This window comes from Callospermophilus lateralis, chromosome 15, assembly GCF_048772815.1.
Source record: "Callospermophilus lateralis isolate mCalLat2 chromosome 15, mCalLat2.hap1, whole genome shotgun sequence".
NCBI lineage: Eukaryota > Metazoa > Chordata > Mammalia > Rodentia > Sciuridae > Callospermophilus > Callospermophilus lateralis.
This window is the reverse complement of record NC_135319.1, coordinates 72,666,422-72,685,533: the sequence shown is the minus strand read 5'-3', so window position 1 is coordinate 72,685,533 and position 19,112 is coordinate 72,666,422. Positions and strand designations below refer to the sequence as shown.

Sequence of the window (19,112 nt, the reverse complement as noted above, 5' to 3'; positions counted from 1 at the left end):
TGAAGTGCAGAAGAATCCCAGCTGTGGCTTGGCCTGCAGTTAGTGCCTGCCTGCAGTTTACTCCTGGGCTGTCCCTCCCCAAATAGCTTCTGGAGCAGAAATGTAGTCAAAACTTGAACTGAGTGGGTCTATTAAACCAAAGGTCACCCTTGTCAGTCCAGGGCAGTGAGCAGACCTCCCAGCACCACCATTTTGAGAGCTTAGTTGGAAGCAAGCAGGAAGACCTTCCTACTTTTTATTTAGTTTTGAATGACTCAATGTATAAATGGTTAGGGTTGATTTCAGAATCAGCTTACTACTGTGTGTAGAGAGCAGTGTTCTCAGGTTTCACCAAGGTGGAAAAATCCCTGCATATGTTATTAATATGCCAACCGAAAGGCTGTTTTTTGTTTGTTTGTTTGTTTTTTGTTTTGCCAGGGGCAAGGGGTACCAGTGATTGAACTCAGGGGCTCTCAGCCACTGAGCCACATCCCAAATTGCACAACGTAATAGGTTATTTTGTATTTTAGTTAGAGACAGGGTCTCACTGAATTGCTTAACACCTTGCTTTTGCTGAGACTGGCTTTGAACACTGGATCCTCCTGCCTCAGCATCCCAGGCTGCTGGGATATCAGGTGTGCACCACCACACGTGGCTAGAAAGGCAGTTTTTGAGGAGATGCCAAAATGTCTGTCAGCTTCACTGTATGGAAGTGAAAGTTTGGACAATTTCTGTTTCAGTTCTTGGCTAAAACTTAGAAAAGATGGTTTAAAAAAGAAGTGAGTAAGCGCAGAATGTGCCTCCAGGGGGCCGCCATCCTGACTCCTGGTCCACTGGTATCAGGGTTTCTAATGTCCAGGGCTGGAGCAGTGAGTCAGCAAAGCCCTGCTGTCTTTCACTGTCATCTACCTGCCTGGTTCACCTCTGGCCCCTTAAAACATCCACAAGCCATTTCACATCCAGATGAAAAGTAAGGGGTTTGCCTGCTTGGATGGAAAGTGAAATATAATTAAGGATATTTCATATGGTGTAAAAGAGAGATTTTTGAATGAAATGATGGGGGGTTTTCCATTCAAAGCTACCATTGACTGTTATCTTTTGTGAGTGATTTAGTTTCTTTGAGCCTTAGTTTCTTAACCTATTACATTTTGCTATTTGCCTTCAAGTGTGAATAACTGTGACACCATATAGAAAGCATGTAGCATAATGCTGGGCACATGTATTACAAAATACAAATACCATCAATTGCTATCATCTAAGGGTTTCTCTAGAGTAGAGAAAAAGAGAAGGGTAGGGAACTTTCTTTTATTGTGAATCTGTAGCCCAGACATGTATTTGATGCCTGGTTGTCACTGCAATGCTGATATCTGGGACATTTTTCATCTAAACCTCTGCTATGCTGTCTATAAAACAAAAAGAAGTACCCCCATAGGCGCCTAAAGTCACATAATTAGAAAGTGATGGAACTGTGGTACACCAAAACACATGTCTATCTTCCATGCCATTTTTACCAGAAAACTCATTTACCTGACTGCTAAACATGTTTCTTTTGCTCAAACAAAATGACAACCATGTTAATTTCATATTCTGTTGCATGTAAATGCTGAAATAACCTCAAATCCATTCTCCTTTTTTCTCCACCAGTATCTATAATTATCTCAGTTTGCACATACACAAGCACAGCCTCACTGAGTTATACCTACATATGGTTAAATTTTGTTTATAGTGTGTTGGAACCAAGGAACACACTGCAAATTTAAGTTGCTAAATTAACTAGGACATTGCTTGTTTCATGCCAGTAGTAAAAGATTCTGTAAATATCAAATAAAGTGGCACTGGGTTGGTTTGCTCTAAGAAAACAAGATAATCTTCTCAAGGGACAGATTTCTTCTTGCTATTAAGTTGCAGTTATTTCTAGATGTATTTTTTTTAAAGTGCATGTAGAAATTTCTGTCTGTGGAATTTCTTTATAGAAGCCATTAATTCCTCATGGAAGAATGTTCAAAGACAACTCTTACTATTTCTCAGGGTTAGTTTATCAATATATGATGGGGATATTTACTCGTGAAGCACAATTTTAAAATGATAGTTTAATTTCTGTCGCTATATAAAATATTTAGTGAGTCCAAGAAAAATAAATACAGACTTAAATTCTATGAAAAATAACAATTTCCATACTATTAACATACATTTTGAATGTTTTAAAACAGGCTTTTATAAACATATTCCTCTCTACATCAGCCATAGAAACACTGAACCCCTATCTAATGTACCATTCCCTTGAATTTGCTATTTCCAGGGACATCGTGAGCTGTGATCTCTTCCCATGTGACTCTATTCCAGGTGCCCTGTGGGGATTTTGATGTTCTGTCTGATCTCTGTTCAATGAAATTTGTCAGTGTGCATCAAGGAGAATAATTGGCCCTAAAAGTGGTGCATGTGTTTAAAGTCCACAGAAAGGAAATCACTTGCATTATTTACAGACTGATCGCTGCAGGGGACTGTGTAGCTGTTTTCTAACCAAGAACTCTGCAGTCTCAATGCGAACACACAATAATTGCTTGTTGATATGAAGTTGACTCCTCAGAGTATGCTTCTTAGCTGAGGTTTCCCATCTTTTCATGAGAAGTCATAGGGATTGGGAAATGAAGAAGATGCGTATTACAGTCATGGACACCCACTTCCTCTTATGGTTGTTCCTACCCACATGGATAGAATTGGCATTAGTGTTTCTCACCCAGGTGCTCTGGGAAAGCAGCACAAGAACAGCAAATTAGCCCAGAGTCCCTGGACTCCTAATCATTTTCTGTCTGACCTTGTGCAATTCTCTAAGCTATCTCCTTTTCCTGATGTGCAAAACAAGGGGATTAAATGATCTTTGAGATGCCTTCAAACTCTAAAATTTCCTTGATCAACTGAAATGATTCAATAGTAGGATTCCTTGGACTGCAGGTGTTCTAAAAAAGGAAACATGTTTCTATAATTCGGTTTGACAATGAATTGACTCAGATTGTGGATCCTATGAGCAGTTCTCATGATTCTCTATATTAAACCATTTAGTCAAGTGTGGCCACATGCCCCATTTTATCAAGCTTGTGTTCAAAAGGAAGTCCCATTCCATTTACTATTCAAATTAAATAACTTGTGCTTTCATCTTGCTTAATGCAAGAGCCACTTTATTCCATTCACTTGGTCTTCTGTCTCATTCCAGGCCCTTATCCCTAGGTCTACCTACTTGGTTTAAAGGAAAAGTTCAGAGAGTGGTTTTGCCTTCAGATAAAGAACTTGGAAGACCTCCCTAGTCAGCCAAGGACTTTCTAAATATTGCTATTAGGGTTGTTGCCTAGGATGATTGTTGATTCATGGGCACATTGCTATCCCTGAGCATGCCTTATCACCTGGATTCCACTTAAAGCATCTTTGAGCTGCATATACCTACACACAATGGATACATATAGCCAACCACCAGTAAGGCCTGTCAGCTTGGATGTCTGGTACAGTCCCTTTTCACTGAAGATGAGGAGACCTGGACTCCTCCACTACTACTTTCCTGGGGGCAGTTTCTCTGAGTAAAGTGATGGGAGAACCTATCTGTATTCTATTCTTAAGCCATTACTACTGCTGTCAGAGGTCTGTAGGTATATAGCTCTTTCAATTTAAGCACATGAACATAACATGTTGCTCTTTCCTCATTACATGAATTGTTAAGAGTAGTGGGTCTAGGAATATTTTAAGTCTTAGCCACACACTGTACCCAGACCCAACCCCCTTCTGTGTCCCTAAGGCTTGCTCTATTTCCTACTTCATTAAGTCCAGTATCATTAGAACAAAGCAGAGTTTTCCCTTGAAACCAAAGCACATAGGCCAATCCACAAAATGAAACTATTTTATTTTTTTCTCATGGTGAGTGGTAATATGGGAAACCATCGCTCATTGGCAATAATATCCATCTGGGTACAGCAAGAACTAGAGTTCCAGTTTACCTCAGTCATTACATGTTCTAATTCCTATGAAAAAAAAAGGAAGATGCATCTTTACATCAAAGCCTGATTTCTCGGCTTATTTTTCAAAGCATGAGTCAAAGTGTAAGAGGAGGAAAGAGCATCCCACATAGAATGAAAAACAATTGGCAATTTGGTTCCACAACACTGGTTTTAACCTCCTGGGTAGTGGCATTTAATCCTGGCTGCAAGCTAGAATCAACAGGGGACTTAAAGTGAAAACAAAAACAAACTGATGTCCAAAGTTCCTAATTAAATTCATATTCCTAGGGGAAGGTCCTAGGCATCATACATGTATAAAATGCCTCAAGTGATTCAAAGGGTCAGATAGAAGTGAGATTTCTGCATCTTATGGAATGTCAAAGAGATAGGTATACTCTCATATTCATTGCAACGTTATTCCAGTGGACAAAACATGGAAGCCAAATAGGTGAATGAATAAGGGAAATGTGGTATACACAGTGGATTACTAAGAAGTCTTTAAACAGAATGACCCTCAGTCATTTCCAACAACGTGGATGGAACTAGCGGACATGCTGCCAAGTGAAATAACCCAGTCACAGGAAGACAAACACCACATGATCTCACTTACATGTGGAACCTTAAAAAATTGCTGTCATAGAATCAGAAGAGAAAGGTGTTTACCATAGTGGGTAGTGAAAAGGGAGATGTCCTTTAAAGCATACACATTGTAGTTAGACTGGAGAAATGAGTTTTAATGATACGCATGGGACCACAGTTAATAACAACATATCATGCATTTAAGATTTTTCAAAGAGAGATTTTTAATGTTCGAACCACAAAAAAATAACTTGATGTATATGTTTGTTACCTTGATTGAATCTTTCTACCATGTCTATATTGATACATTGTACTCCATAAATATGCAGTTATTATTAGATTTGAGATCTGCTGAGCTTACAAATGCTCTTACCTTAATAAGTGAATAGTCATAAATACATGTAGTCTGACCACACCACCCCAAATTCCCAAGAGGGAAAAAAAAAAGGCTGAATAGAAAAATCTGCAGTATGAAGACTCACAATGCTTCTTTCCAGGTTTAGCCTCACAAAGAAGAAAATATGGCCTTCATCTTTTTTAAAAAATTGTCCAGGCAGCACAGAAGCAAAATGAAAGAAAGTATGGGTAAAAAGGAAGAGGTGACAGAGTCATATCAAGATAGGAAGGAGGAGAATGGCTGAAACTGGGGGTGTTGGAGTAATAAGGCAGTCTCCACTGATGAGCTGTAGGTAATATCAAAGGCACATTTGCAGAATATTTCCTTTTCAGTAATTGTACAAAGACTCCCTTGCCATTACAAAGCACTTTTCTTCTTGGCAGATTGAAGAATGCTTTACCAACTAAATGCATCTCAGTAATATCCAGAGCTCAGGTCCAACATAATCACAAGTTGCCTTGTTATTACGGAGGTAGCAGCCCCATTTAATAACATATTAAATGCATTATTCATTTATGTAACTCAGACCCAGGGACAGCTGCTGGGATGAAAATAGAACCATTCTGTAATGCAAAAAGCAGGTGTGTGCTTACTTGAGTAAATTAACTCTGTATTTCTGCACAATTTTCTTCTAAATTTCAGGGACAGGTCTGGTAGGGCTAATGTGATGCCATTTTCATCCAAGAAATAAAATGGTTTCAGAATGGTTTTTAATGAGCATTTTAAAAAAAAATCACCAACAGCCTTCTCTGTGGCAGAATCCCAGGAGGATAGATTCGTGCTTTGGGTTGAAGCAGAGCTCCTGTTGCTGTAGGATTTAGGAGAACTGAGGTGATGATTGGTCAGAAGGGGTGACAAACAAAAGAAATACTCTGCACCTCATGATGCCAGTAGCAGTGGTGGGCCAGTGCTTCTAGTGCTGCTCGCCAAGATGGAGCCACAGGTGTGCTTGATGGTATGCAATTAAAAACCATAACCTGCCTTTAGTTTGCACACTGCCACACCTCTGAAACCAGCAGGCAGTTTCTAATGCACAGTTAAACTCCCTGAGATGCCATGATTATTCCGGAGGGTTTTGCTGGTCATTTTCTTGCTACCATTGCTGTTACCAAAATGTTATCATTCTCCAATGTATGCACCATGGGAGTTTTTTTTTTTTCCCTCTTTCCTCTCCCACATTTTCTCTCTTAATCAGTTTACACCCATAAAAACATAAAAAGGAATTTCTTTTCTAGGCTGATGTTCAAATTGCTCAGGCATGACAGTGACCCAGCAGAATGGTCTAAGTGCCGGAGCTGGAGTTTGGGGACTGCCCAGTCAGCTAGGTGTTAACTCCTTAGTTGATGGATTATGAGGAGAAGCAAGGACTCCTAGGATAGAGATCAGCACTGCTCATTTGGTGGGTGAGGGGCTTGGAGTGTTTGGGGCAGCAGTAATAACTGATGCTATGCTGGCATGTCAACATGTAAACTGGTACAGTTACACCAGTGAGGATTTCTAGATTCTCAGCTCTGCTTATTTGAGCACAAGGAGACCCTCAAGGAGCTTTAAAGTTTATTCATTTCTCAGGAATCCTGTGAAATCATGCAATTCAAAGAATTTCTGTTACATGAATCATGAAGACCTCTTTAAGAGTGTAGAGGTGGGTCAATCTTACTACTGTAAAGAGGCAGTGCAGAAAGGATGTGTTATAGGGACAAATAATCCAAATTGGCGATGCAAGAGGACACAGAAGCAGAAGGAGCAGAAGAAAAGAAGTGGTTTCAAGAAGATTAGAAAGAGTTTTGGATGGAGCAGAGTGAGCTGGCTGGGGAGAAACTTCAGAAAAAGTAGAATAAAATCATCTTGTAGAGGCCTTATGTGAAGAATTACAGGATTCACATTTATCTGGAGGGCATTTGGAAACCATGAAGCTTGTGAACAGAGAAAAGAAATAACAATACTAACTGAAAATAGTTGAAAACATTTCACAAGTACTTGCTAAATGATAGGGCAGTTTTCAGCAATCTGGGTACATTAATTCATGGAATTCTTGCACCTACCCCATGACATGAGTTAAGTATTAATGGTTGACCTTTGTGCTGATCCACAATGTCCAAAGTGCTTTTGCAAGTTTCTCATTGATTTTTTAACCCTGCTTTTAGCTTGTCAATCCTGAGATTCAGGCACAGAGGGAAGGATGGACATTGGCTAGATGTAAATGAATTGGAAAACTGCCTGCAGCTCAGATAGATCCAATCTATTGCCAGTGTTGTCAAGTTTTCCTGGAACCTAGTTTTACCCATTCTTTTATGTACTGTGTGAACTTTTCATGGTATAGTCACCAAGCTGAGTAGTAGTGCAAAGACTACGTAGCTTACAAAGCAAAAGGCTTATTAGCTGGCCCCTTAAAAGTTTGCCAACCTCTGGCCTAGTATATTTTGATTTCTTCCAATTTATGTTCTACCACTAACTCTGGAAAAGTGAATTTGAGAGATCAAATATAACTACAGGGGTTGCTGAGCCCCTCAGGGGAAAAAAAAGGTGAATTGGTAATACTGAACCTCAAAGTTCTTAAAGGTTGGTCATCCTGAATATACAGATTCTAATTTACCGTGAAGCTGATAAATTTCTAATAAATTGAAAGGGACATATTTGTAAGATAATTCATTTATTCTTTTATTAGAGCTAAAATGAGAATAAGCAAAAGTTTGAAGGATTTACTCAGAATGCAAAAACTGAAGCCTCCTTGGTGTAAGGTTTCAATAGTTCAATCAGTATACCTTCTCAAGAAATGATTAGAAATTACCAAAGTTAGCCAGCTTTTTCTGTACTATGCCATTATTGTAGCATCCTTTCTCTGAACTGTAAGTTCCCTTACCATCTATGCAGTAGTCCCCCATTATCCATAGCTTCACATTCCACAGTTTCAGGTACCCATGGTCGACTGCAGCCAAAAAATGTTAAATGGAAAATTCCAGAAATACATGTTTTATTAGTTTTCAACTGTGTCTCATTCTGAGCAGTGAGGTGAACCATGCCTCACTCTACATCATAATGCCCTTGTCGTTCAGCTAACAGCGTCTCATCATGTAGCCATTGTTCACCTCCCATCATCATAGGAAGATACTGGGGGTTCAGTAAGATATTGGGAGAGAGAAAGGGGGACAGAGAGAGACCACATTCACACCAATGTTATTATAGTCTATTATTGAAATTGTTCTCTTTTATTGTTATTGTTATTAATCTCTTATTGTGTCTAATTTGTAAATCACACTTTCTAATAGACATATGTGTATAGGGAAAAGCGTGTATTTATCAGATTTGTTACTATTCATACGCATCAACGGGGATCTTAGAACAAATGCCCAGGACTGTATTATTCATTCTGGTCCTTAATTATATGTTCTTTAAATGATCTCCTTAATTATCTATTTATGTCTCTTCATCCTGATTTTTGACTTAGTGTAGGGACAATGTCTTCCACTGTGTGCATTTCCTGCAGTTCCGAAATGAAGAAGTGATTCATCAGTTGATTTGATGAATCAAAGAAGTCAATTAAGATGCAAATAATAGGTAACAATTTGTTGCTCCAATTATTTCTCTCTATTTATCTCTGTTGGATGCTAGATATGAATCAGCCCTAATGCTCAGAGTAACAGGGAAGGTAGGTGGGTGATGGCACTGATGGTCCTCAGGGCCTAGCAGCTCAGTGTAGTAAAATCGTGGGAGTGATCTTCTTTGTCAAGAGCTAGTTGACAACTTGAGCTTTTCTCCTTTTAGGTATAGAAAGGTGGTTTCCAATAACTGCACTGATGGTGTGCGAGAACAATACACGGCCAAACCACAGAAGTGTCCAGGGAAGGCCCCTCGTGGGCTCCGGATCGTCACTGCAGATGGAAAGCTGACAGCAGAACAGGGGCACAATGTCACTCTCATGGTGCAGCTGGAAGAGGTAGGCTGATTCCTATCTTCCTCTAACCTTCTAGAGCTGGTGATTTTGTTCTAACATCATTTTGTTCTCATAGTTTCCTTTGCATATCTTTTTTAACCTTCTCATTTTTGATGCAGTTGTTTTTTGGTCTTTTAACTTTGCTTTATTGGCACTTTCAGCAAAATATATTCTCAGTATACATTAACAGTATTCAGAGTAATTTAACCCACACATATACTCACCAACCTAAAAGATGCTAATGCTTTTGCCCTCTCAGCCTCACTTCTTGGCTTTTTTTGTTGTTGTTGTTGTTTTCCAAAGGGAACAGGCGGGTCAAATATACATCACGAAGGCCAATCTAAACATCACCAAGTCTAATATCTTTGACAGTTGAGAACTTGTATTTTGGTAGAACCTGAGGGATATCATTATGAGCATCAATTATTGTTTGCCAAACTATGGTTGTTTGAAATTTCTGACTACATAGATGGCAGATAAGATGAAGTTTCTCCTATGAGGTTTAGAATGCACACAGGATTTTTGTCATCTTGTAAATGAAGAAGAAGGCCTCCCAAGGATAAGTACTTTCATTACATTATTTCAATTATTACACCAGGCAGTCCTACCTTCAACCATATTTTGGGGGAAGCTAAAATGTTCCCAGCACTGTACTGGGCCAAACAAATAAAAAGGGATTTTAAAAGTCAATATTAAATATATACCATTGCCTTCCAGTTTCCTCTTCTGACAGTTCTTGGCTTCAGGTCTTTGACATGCATGGACTCCCCTGGAGAGCATGTTCAAATGCTGTGTTTTGGTCACATTCCCAAAGATTTTTATTTGGAGAGTTGGCATGGAGCCTAAGAATTCCTTTTTGGAACAAGTTCACAGGTTATGCCTTGTGCTTGGAGGAAAACAAAAACAATGTCAGTGTTTTTGGGAGAGGACAAATAAGGAGAGAACAAAATCATAGGCTCTGGGGCATGACTTGAAAGAAAAAGGTGAAGTAATTAGGATTGCTTTGTCAGGTTACATCAAAATTATTTGTATTTTTGTTCCTCTGGGATAAATGAATATTGAGTTTGAAAGTGTGGCTTAGATGATGCTTTTCCTTCTGGTCCAAGGGATACTTAAAAACCAGTGCTTTAATCTAATACTTTTTTCCTAATACTCCTAAATGAGTGCCTTTCAAGACCAATATTCTAAATACTGAGATTTCCCCAAAATCCTGTATTGGGACTAGAATTATACAAGTTAATTTAGGTCAATTGGAATTGCTTGTATTTCACATAAATAAATTCTGTGGGGACTTCTGCCTGAGGCTATGACAGATTAGCTTGCAGCAAACCAAATCAAGAAGACTGGGAAGCTAAGTTCTCTTCTCGAGAGATGAGGGATTCGATGGGATTAGTACAATATTTTATCTTATATTTCTCTTCAAGAACTTTGTCAATTGATATATTATACTATATAGTAGGCTTGGATTTCAGATTCCTAAATAAGACCAGACAGAAAGTGTTGGCTAAAAAGGAATAAAATAATAATAATAATAATAATAATAATATAAGAAATAAAGGAAATGAGTAGTAGAGCACTTGCTTAGCCTGTATGAGGCACTGGGTTTGATGCTCAGCACCACATAAATAAATAAATAAAGTATTGTGTCCATATACAACTAAAAAAAATGGTAGAAAATGATGAAATGATAGGTAGGTCTAACACAGATGGAATTATAGGCCTAACAAAGAGGGACATAAGAAGCAAGCATTACTTCTGAAGAAATAGTGGCTAAGAATGTTCTTAGAGTCTAGAAATGGAACAGAGTCAAGAAACAGAGGTATATAAAAATATGTTTATGTATTATCTAATGAAATGAATATATATGAGTATGTGTACTTACAGAGAATGTGTGTGTATATATATATGTATGTATATATATATATATATATATATATATTTCAGTAACAAATACATAAATATCAATAAACAAATCATAGTCTTTTCAATAATGGTGCTGCAACATTGAATATCTACATGGGATATTGAGGCCATCGACTATCCTATGTATTCCCATAATACGAAAAATAATTCTCTCTGGACTGTCAATCTCATTTTGAAAGATAAAACCAAACTTTCTAAAAGGAAACAAGAGTATCTTCTTTACCTTGAGTTTGACAAAGATGTTTTTTAAAGGAAACAACCAGCTGGGCATAAAGAATCTATGGTTTAGAGCACATTAACAAATACTATATAAAATCAAACAAAATATAGTACTTTGTCTTTAGATCTTTGTGGGGGGAAAAAAATCTCTGTTGGATTCTTAGGGAAGAATTCATTTCCTAGACCAACCCTCTACTCTGTTTACCTGAATTGAATATTTCCCAGAGACACATGGAACCTGATTATGATTCCCCAAAAGGTATCTCTTTTGAAGTAGTAGATGCTTATTCTGTTGCTCCATTTCTTAGAACATAGTAGAGCACTCTCTGAAGTAAGACCTTTGGCTCCTGGTCAGCTCAGACCTTTGCACAAATGAGAACACACTTGAGGGGCATGGCCTTGTCTCAATTCCATCTAGCTTTCCAAATAACAATGATTATCAGGCATTTCACATTGGGCTGCCTGACATGGGAAAATGGGAACAGACTGGGTGACCTGGTACTAAGATGTGTGAATTCATGCCTTCTGCTCTCAGGAAGGGAAAAAAATATTAAGTCAATTCATTCCACTTGAGTGGGCGAAGCTACATTGGCAGGGATGAAGTCTGCTGCCTTCTCCTGTCAGACGTGGCCCCTGGATGCTCTTATCTCCTGTGCAGACATGGAAGCCAAGACAACTGACTCCCTTCAGGAGGCCCTGGAGACCACACATTTGAATATGGGATTCTGTGCTTATTCTTCACAGACTCTTGCAGAAACAAACTCAGTTTTTCTGTTGCTGTCTTGATTATGCACATAGGCATGTGTGATAAATGTAATGAACAAGGAAGAGTAAAGGTCTCTGTGTATCCAGGGAGCACTGAACTTTGGCACAATTAATGACAATTTGGATGTACATTTATTGAGCACTATCAGTTCTAGTTTGCAAGTGCATCACTTGGATTATCTCATTTAGATCTCACAATGCTCTATATAAATAGGTGGTGTCATATTTGCCATTTATAGATGATGTAGCTGAGGCACAAAAAAGCAAAGTAACTTAGCTGAGATCATACATGTACTAAGTAGTAGACTCAGGAGTCAAGTTCAAGCTTGTAGCATCTTTCTATAGCTTCTCTATGATAGAAACATTTTCTGAGCAAGAATTTCCTGTAGTTTCTATGCCTCTGTAGAAACCCTTGGCTGGGGGCAAATAGTAACAAAGATAAAGAAGTAGAAAGGAAAACCAACACCATCTCTGCCCAAGCCAGTTTGGCCTACAGGTGCTCCTGTATTGTCAGACACTAGTTGGCATCTAGTATTTTCCTTATCATCTCATATTTTCCTTATTTTATGAGATGATTTATACTTTCAGATCAGTTTGTTGAAAAACATTTCAGCAAAGAGAGGTACTAAATCCTCTCTTGGGTTTCTCCCTCTTTGCAAAACTATGCCTTTCATGAATGCCTACTTAATATCTGACATTGTTGAATTTATTCTAAAGAATATTGAAAATCATAAGCTGTGAATTCAGTACCTAAGGAGTTTAGAATCCATGTATAGTAAATCAAATTTCTCCTGTGGCTTAGGTATGAATTAAAATGTAATTGTTTAATAAAAATTAAATCCCAAACTAAAACGATTTTAAAAATTCCCCACAACTAGCAGCACATGTTGTTTCTAAATCCTCCTCAGACATCTCTGAGCATTCACTTCTCACTTGAACTTGTTGCACCTGATTTACTTTGGAAATAGTGTCTCACTCATGCCCAGTATCTAGTGCCAAGTGTTATAACAATAGGAATATTTAATGTCATTCCTCTGATACCTGAAAAATAGCAAGTCTTTCTGGTGCCAAAGGGATCCAGAGGTCCCTGCTACCTTATGATGTGACATCATGGTTGTGATTAATGCAGAAGTGGATGAAAGACTCCCCTTCCCTAGAAGGATATTTGTTTTTACTTGTGCACTGAAGCCTGTGTCTCTGCTTCATTGTTCAACTTTCTCCTATAGTCTTGTGGTCCCTCTTGGGCTTGGAGGATGTATGGGCTGATGAAGCCCTCTTTTTTGTTCTCAATTACTTACATCCAAACCGCTTCACATAGTTTCCATCTCCTCTGCCTATTAACTGAAGCACCATAAGGCTCAGGAAGCAATAGTTAGATGTATATCTATTTATTTGTTCTTTAATATATATTTTTCTAAGCACCAATTTTATGTCATGTACTTTCCATTCACAAGCAGACTTACTTTAGGTGTAAGTGGGAATACATGTTTTTGAGTTAACTAGGACCTCTGCTGTATCGAACACTATGTAAAAAATCCATCCATATGAAGCATAAATGACTAAAAAGTACAGAACAAAAAACCAAATTTATTGCATCACATTATAATAATATTTTTGACATTCTCAAACTATGAATATCATTAAGGTAAGAATCATGTCACTTCTAGTTGCATATTAATAGAGCACATTTATAGAGAAAAAATAACACAATAAATATGTGTGGATTTGAATAAGCTTATCCAGGAAGAACAGAGACAAAGCCCAAACTTGGAAGGAAAAGACTGTTGAAGTTTGAATACCTTACAAAACAGGTTAAAATCTCCATCTGAAATCTAAGTCTCTTCCTTTATCCTCTAATTGTGCATGTCCTAATCGCAACACAGGAATACATGAAGCGAAGCCCAGTAGTCCATGCCTGTAATTCTTGCTTCTCAGGAAGCTGAGGCAGAAGGATCACAAGTTCAAGAGCAGCCTGGGAAATTTAGCAAGACTCCATCTCAAAAGTGAAAAGGGCTTTGGATGTTGTTCAGATATTGAACACTTGCCTAACATGAGTGAGGTCCTGCATTCACTCCCCAGTTGAGAGAGAGAGAGAGAGAGAGGGAGAGAGAGAAAAGAAGAAGAAGGAGGGGGAGGGGGGGAATGGTAGAGATGATGACCTTGATAAAACTTGATAACATTGCCAAAATCAGAGCAAAGCAGAGAACTTTCTCTTATTGACAATAGAAACTCAAAGGTAAGGTTACCAAGGCTAGCTTGCAATTTCACATATGACAGTAAGTACCTAAGCTAGAGTACTGCAGATTTTACCTGTGTATGAAATTAAATCCCTTCTGCAAATAGCATATGAAGTCACCCTCAAAATTTAGGTGACATAAGTGACTTCCTAACATAGTTTATCTAACATCCCACAGTCTGCCTTACCTAAAGTATTACTCAGAGGTCAACGTAACTGTTGAGATTGATGAAAAATTCCATTATCAGCATCCATCCCTTCTGCTTTTAGAGTTCTCTCCATATGTATGCTAAAGGAGGGGGGAGCTTCATTAGGATCAGAAAGGCAAAGGAGTGGTCTTGCTTCCATCTCAAACTCATTGTAGCACAACTGAGGAGAATACTCACATGCGCGCACACACACACACATTGTATTTGTTCATTGTTGTCTCTGTAAGAACAAAGAACAGTTGATCCAAGAACCAACCAAGAAGGAAGTGGAAGAATCTATGAGGTTGTGTCTAAGAAGCCAAACCTTTTCAACTATGCCTGAGTCTTACCAAGTTGATCAAAGATGTTTTTGCACTGAGACCTAATCATGCAGTGAGAGGTGGAATCTCAGCATTTGGAGACTGACTCAAGGTGGATGGTCTCTGGAGCACTAACAAGCATCTGATGAGCCTGCAGACTTTCAACATGATAACTCAACTGCACAGAGAAATCCAGAGCAAGAACCTGCAGGTACAGGGTGGTTGGTGAAGGACCAAATCCATTTCCAGAACTCAACACAACCAATTTGGGAGTAGTGCCTGCATGTTACAGAAAATAAATCACATCTGTTTTATACCGCTGTAAGAATAAAGAGATACCATTTTGTGCATACTTTAAGAATTTAAAATTAAATCTGAGGCAAGAGACTAAAATTAAAACTTTGATTGGTATCTCGTTGTTTCAATACTTCCATTTACATACAAATACTGAAACTTAAAAAGGAAAATTCATGGTTACAATTTCAGTGAGATTTAAGTGAAACCTGAGGGCTGTGTCCTCATTAGATGGATTCCTATGAGCCATAATTTCACTTTCACGTACATTGAAAGACTGATGGGGCATGGACGTGTCCACAGTGTAATAACACTTCATAAATATTGCAGGGTACTGGCCACCATCAGATGGTAGAGAAGATGGCCTTAATAAAACGTGCTGTGAAATGCTCCTTTGTTTGAATTCATGACAGAAATTGACCTACTTTTTCATCTAGAAGAAAGACTATTTAGAGCCTTTAGAAGTAGCACAAAAGGGTTGGCAGACAGTGTTAAGTTGGGGCAGATATCAGATTCAAGGCCAGCTCAGTTCTGACATACAAGCCTCGGTTGTTTTCTCCTTCTACACAAAGGAGCAAGAGCTGATTTCAATGAGCCGTGAGATTTGAGACTTTCTCGTGTATTATTGCTTACTCCATTCAGCTTTACTCTCTTTGACTCTAATGAGGCAATTGAGCCACTTCATTTCTCTTCCCGTGTTGCCTGAGGTTACAAAGGAAAGAAGGAAATGCGGCAGGCACTTAGGGTTGTCTTCAGCCAGAGGCCTAGTGTCTAAAGTTCAAGTTGCATTGGTTGGGCTCCATTGTTCTCTCCTCTCAAAAGCAATACACATAAGTTGGGGTATTGCTGTTCCTTAGGGTCTCAGAGGAGAGATGCTTGCAAAGAGTTTTGCTCTGCCTTGACCAGCAAAGGGAGATACCTGGCTGATTACTGAGGGTTTCAGCTCAATGAACATCCTAGGGCCTAGAGTCCTGAAATAGTCTTCAGTTTGGAATTTTACCCTCCTAGCCTGCTTGATTGAGGCTCTAACGTTCCACATCATTAACAGGGTGGCAACCACCCTCCAGTAAGGGCTTCACCACACCTGCCAATTCTTGACTGTGGATAACTTCCTCTAGCTCAGGCTTTGCAGTTTACCATTCATTATTCTATGCCTCAGCCTCAGGAGCTCAGTGTTCAACCTAATCCATAACTGATGTGCAATGGAAAATTTCTACCATGTCACAGCAGCACTTGAGTAAGTGCTGCATGTTCACCAGAGTTGAGATGATCCCATCAGCCCAAAGATGTATTAGGATATGTGTGTGTGAGTGTTCAATACCACCAATGATAAGAATAATGGAATTATAAAAGTCACTGCCTATCTGAACTAGAAGTAGCAATGAGGATCCTCGGGTCTGCCCATCTTTAATTTACAGGCAAAGAAATTGAGATCCAAATGTTTAAAGTATTTCAAAGGACATGCAACTATCACTTCTAGCTGACCTCTGCAAGGCACCTCTTCCACATGTAGCACCCTGCTAGACCTCTGTAGACTCACTTTGATTCCACAACAGCCTAATACTTTGGAAAGGGGATGAAACAACTTTAAGGGTAAGACATGGTGCGTCCATTTCATAGAAGGGGTTGTGTCACTTGGTGAAGTCCACCAAGTGATGACAGGCATAAAAAACTGAAAGGTATGTGAAAATGTCTATAGCAAAATCTTCAAATAGCGATTCCACAGCTGTTATGGTAGTCTTGGTTATGTGTATGTGTTCAGGAATTCTCCTTGATTAAGATGATATTCACTAATCTGTTGACAATCTGCTTTCTAGGTGGCAAAATTGTGTGCAATTTTAATTTTCTTTTTCATCATTTTTTGACATTTCCCCAATGAATACACCATGACTTCTCTCTCTGTTTCTTTTCATAAAGCTTACATATTTCTATTACATCTTTTACTACTAGGAAAATCTGGTTGCCCAGGTTGATTCCTAAAGGAATCTTCCTACTACTCATTTAAAAAATGTAATTCTGTTCTTATTACATAGTTGAATGTTTTACTTTATGAGTGATTTTAAAAGTCACTCAGAAACATTTATAAGATTTATGTCCCTTGGTAACTCCATAGTTTTCCTGCCAAAGTCTACTGAGGTAATTCCTTAAGCCACCAGGTAGTGGTAATATAGAGAAAATTCTTAATCATTTAAAAATATCTACATGGAGTAGAGAGGCCCCAATTTATAGTCATCTCTCTACTTACACAAGCCAAGTGTGCCTCTTCTATGTGCGCTGTACTACCCTAAGCCAGGCACCAAGTACAGAAGACATAAAAACAAAATTTGAAAGTCTATAGTTCCTTCAAATATATGGTGTTATATCCATTTGGAAGTGAAGGAGCAAATCATTTTTTGAGGTTCCTATTGGAAGTTCTTGATCTGAATGTTACATCTAGAAGTACTTGGAAGTTTAGTTGGCAAATCCCAAGGATCAGAGTCCTCAGAGAAAGGCTTAAAAACCGAGCTAGTTGCCATCTGATTAATAAAAGGTGAAACTGTCCAATGATGTGTTGGTCAATACTGTGGTCTCTCTGGTATCCCTGGCCTTGTCAGGCCTGACTTATGCCTCGAAACATTACGTACCACTCTCTTCAGTGTGACGGCCATTCTTCCTCTGGGTCAGACCATACAAGTTCATGTTGCCTTTGCTTGCCGAGAGGCCCAGGAGACCTGTGTACCTGGGGAGACACCTGTGCTTTAGAAAATCATCTCTGAACAGGCAAGGGGAGGAGGCCGCCTCTGTTCTGCACCTCTTCATGTGGTTCAGAGCTCAGGTTTGAAACTGAAGAGAAGCCCATAGGGCATGATTCAAACCAGAGGTGCTCGGGAGACTCTCTTCCAGCTGTTCTGGTGTGGCAGCCTCAGCTTTCAGCATTGGCAGCACCTCTTGAAAGGAATACAAGAGGCCCAGGAACTTGCTTGGAGACAAAAGATAGGACAGTTGTAACTGCCTTTTGTCATAGAGTGGTTTGTTCTGCATAGGAAGTTCCCAGATAGATCACCATTATAAAACCTCCCCTGGGAAGGCCCAAATGGCAGTTAGAACAGTTACTTCCCGATTACAGTTTCTCATTCATTGTCAAACAGTCACACCACCAGGGGTCCTCACAATCAGAATTTTGTAGCTTCCATGGTATTTTATAGAGCCTGGCATATTTCACTGGGAACCTCTTACATCAGTATGTTCAGAAGAATTTTTTTACATGTTTGCATGCCCCTAAAGGGATTTAATTAGTGTCTTACTCTGTTTTATACTGGTCTAATAGGCTGAGATGAGTAATTTATAAAGAACAGAGATTTACTTGTTATAGGTCTAGAAGCTGGGAAGTTCATAGTCAAGGTACTTACATCTGGCAAGGGTCGTCTCATGCACCATCCCATGGTGGTAGGTAGGTTGGCAAGAGAACATGTGTACTGATGAGAGAGAAGGGGCCCACATTCATATTTTTATCAAGAAGGCATCACCTCTCAGCACTCTTACACTGACATGAAGTTTCCAGCTCTTGATCTTTGGAAGGCGATTTCAAACCAGAGCAGTCAGCCCTCTGATTTCATGTATGAATGAATGCCCCACTCTAGCACCCAACTAGACATGAGCACAGCAGAGCAGGATGAGTGTCCTGTGAATGAGTAGGAGTGTGAGACTTGGAGTTAAAAAGGACCAGTCTAATGATTCTAGGAAAATTCAAACAGGCCTGAGTCTTTCAGGGTTGAAGATTAAATAAGATAATACACAGAAAGCAATTTCTATTATTTCTTGCACAATAAACTTTCAAGAAACCTTTCTCTGCTTCCTAGTGACCACCAAGGTATGTTCTAGAGTAATCTAATTTTCACCCCCACTTTGTGTGTGAGTCACATGAGTTCAATCCTATTGAATAAGTGCAGTGTAGATAAGACTTCTATCCAGTGCTCCTTCCACTGGCTGATGAAACATCTTATTTGAAGTCCAGGGTAAAAGGAAAGCGAGGAACGGGGAGACAGGTAAACGAGAAATGAAAGATGGAGACCAGGCAGAGATACACATGGGATTTTATTTGTCAGAGCCAACAAATAAAGGCACATCTCTCCATAGGTGGAGAGAGGCAAAACAGGCTTGGGGATCTGGACTTTTATGGCGCGGTCTCAGGGATTAGAGAGCAGGTGGGTCCTGATGCTGTGTGTGTGTGTGTGTGTGTGTGTGTGTGTGTGTGTGTGAAGTTTCAGGATTGTTATGAGGGAGTGATGAGCCTTTCTCAGAAACACCCTTGGGTTGGA

General features: G+C 39.2%; 1 protein-coding gene across 4 annotated transcripts in view; it reads left to right on the top strand.

Annotated features, from left to right (window-relative positions):
• The window catches only part of Sorcs1 (sortilin related VPS10 domain containing receptor 1), a 466,212-nt gene that overhangs the window by 395,593 nt on the left and 51,507 nt on the right, over positions 1-19,112 (top strand). For all 4 annotated transcript variants that reach the window (XM_076834120.1, XM_076834123.1, XM_076834121.1 and 1 more), the window contains exon 18: positions 8,701-8,872. In XM_076834120.1, the coding sequence (XP_076690235.1) occupies positions 8,701-8,872 (172 nt within the window). The remainder of the gene's footprint in view (positions 1-8,700; positions 8,873-19,112) is intronic.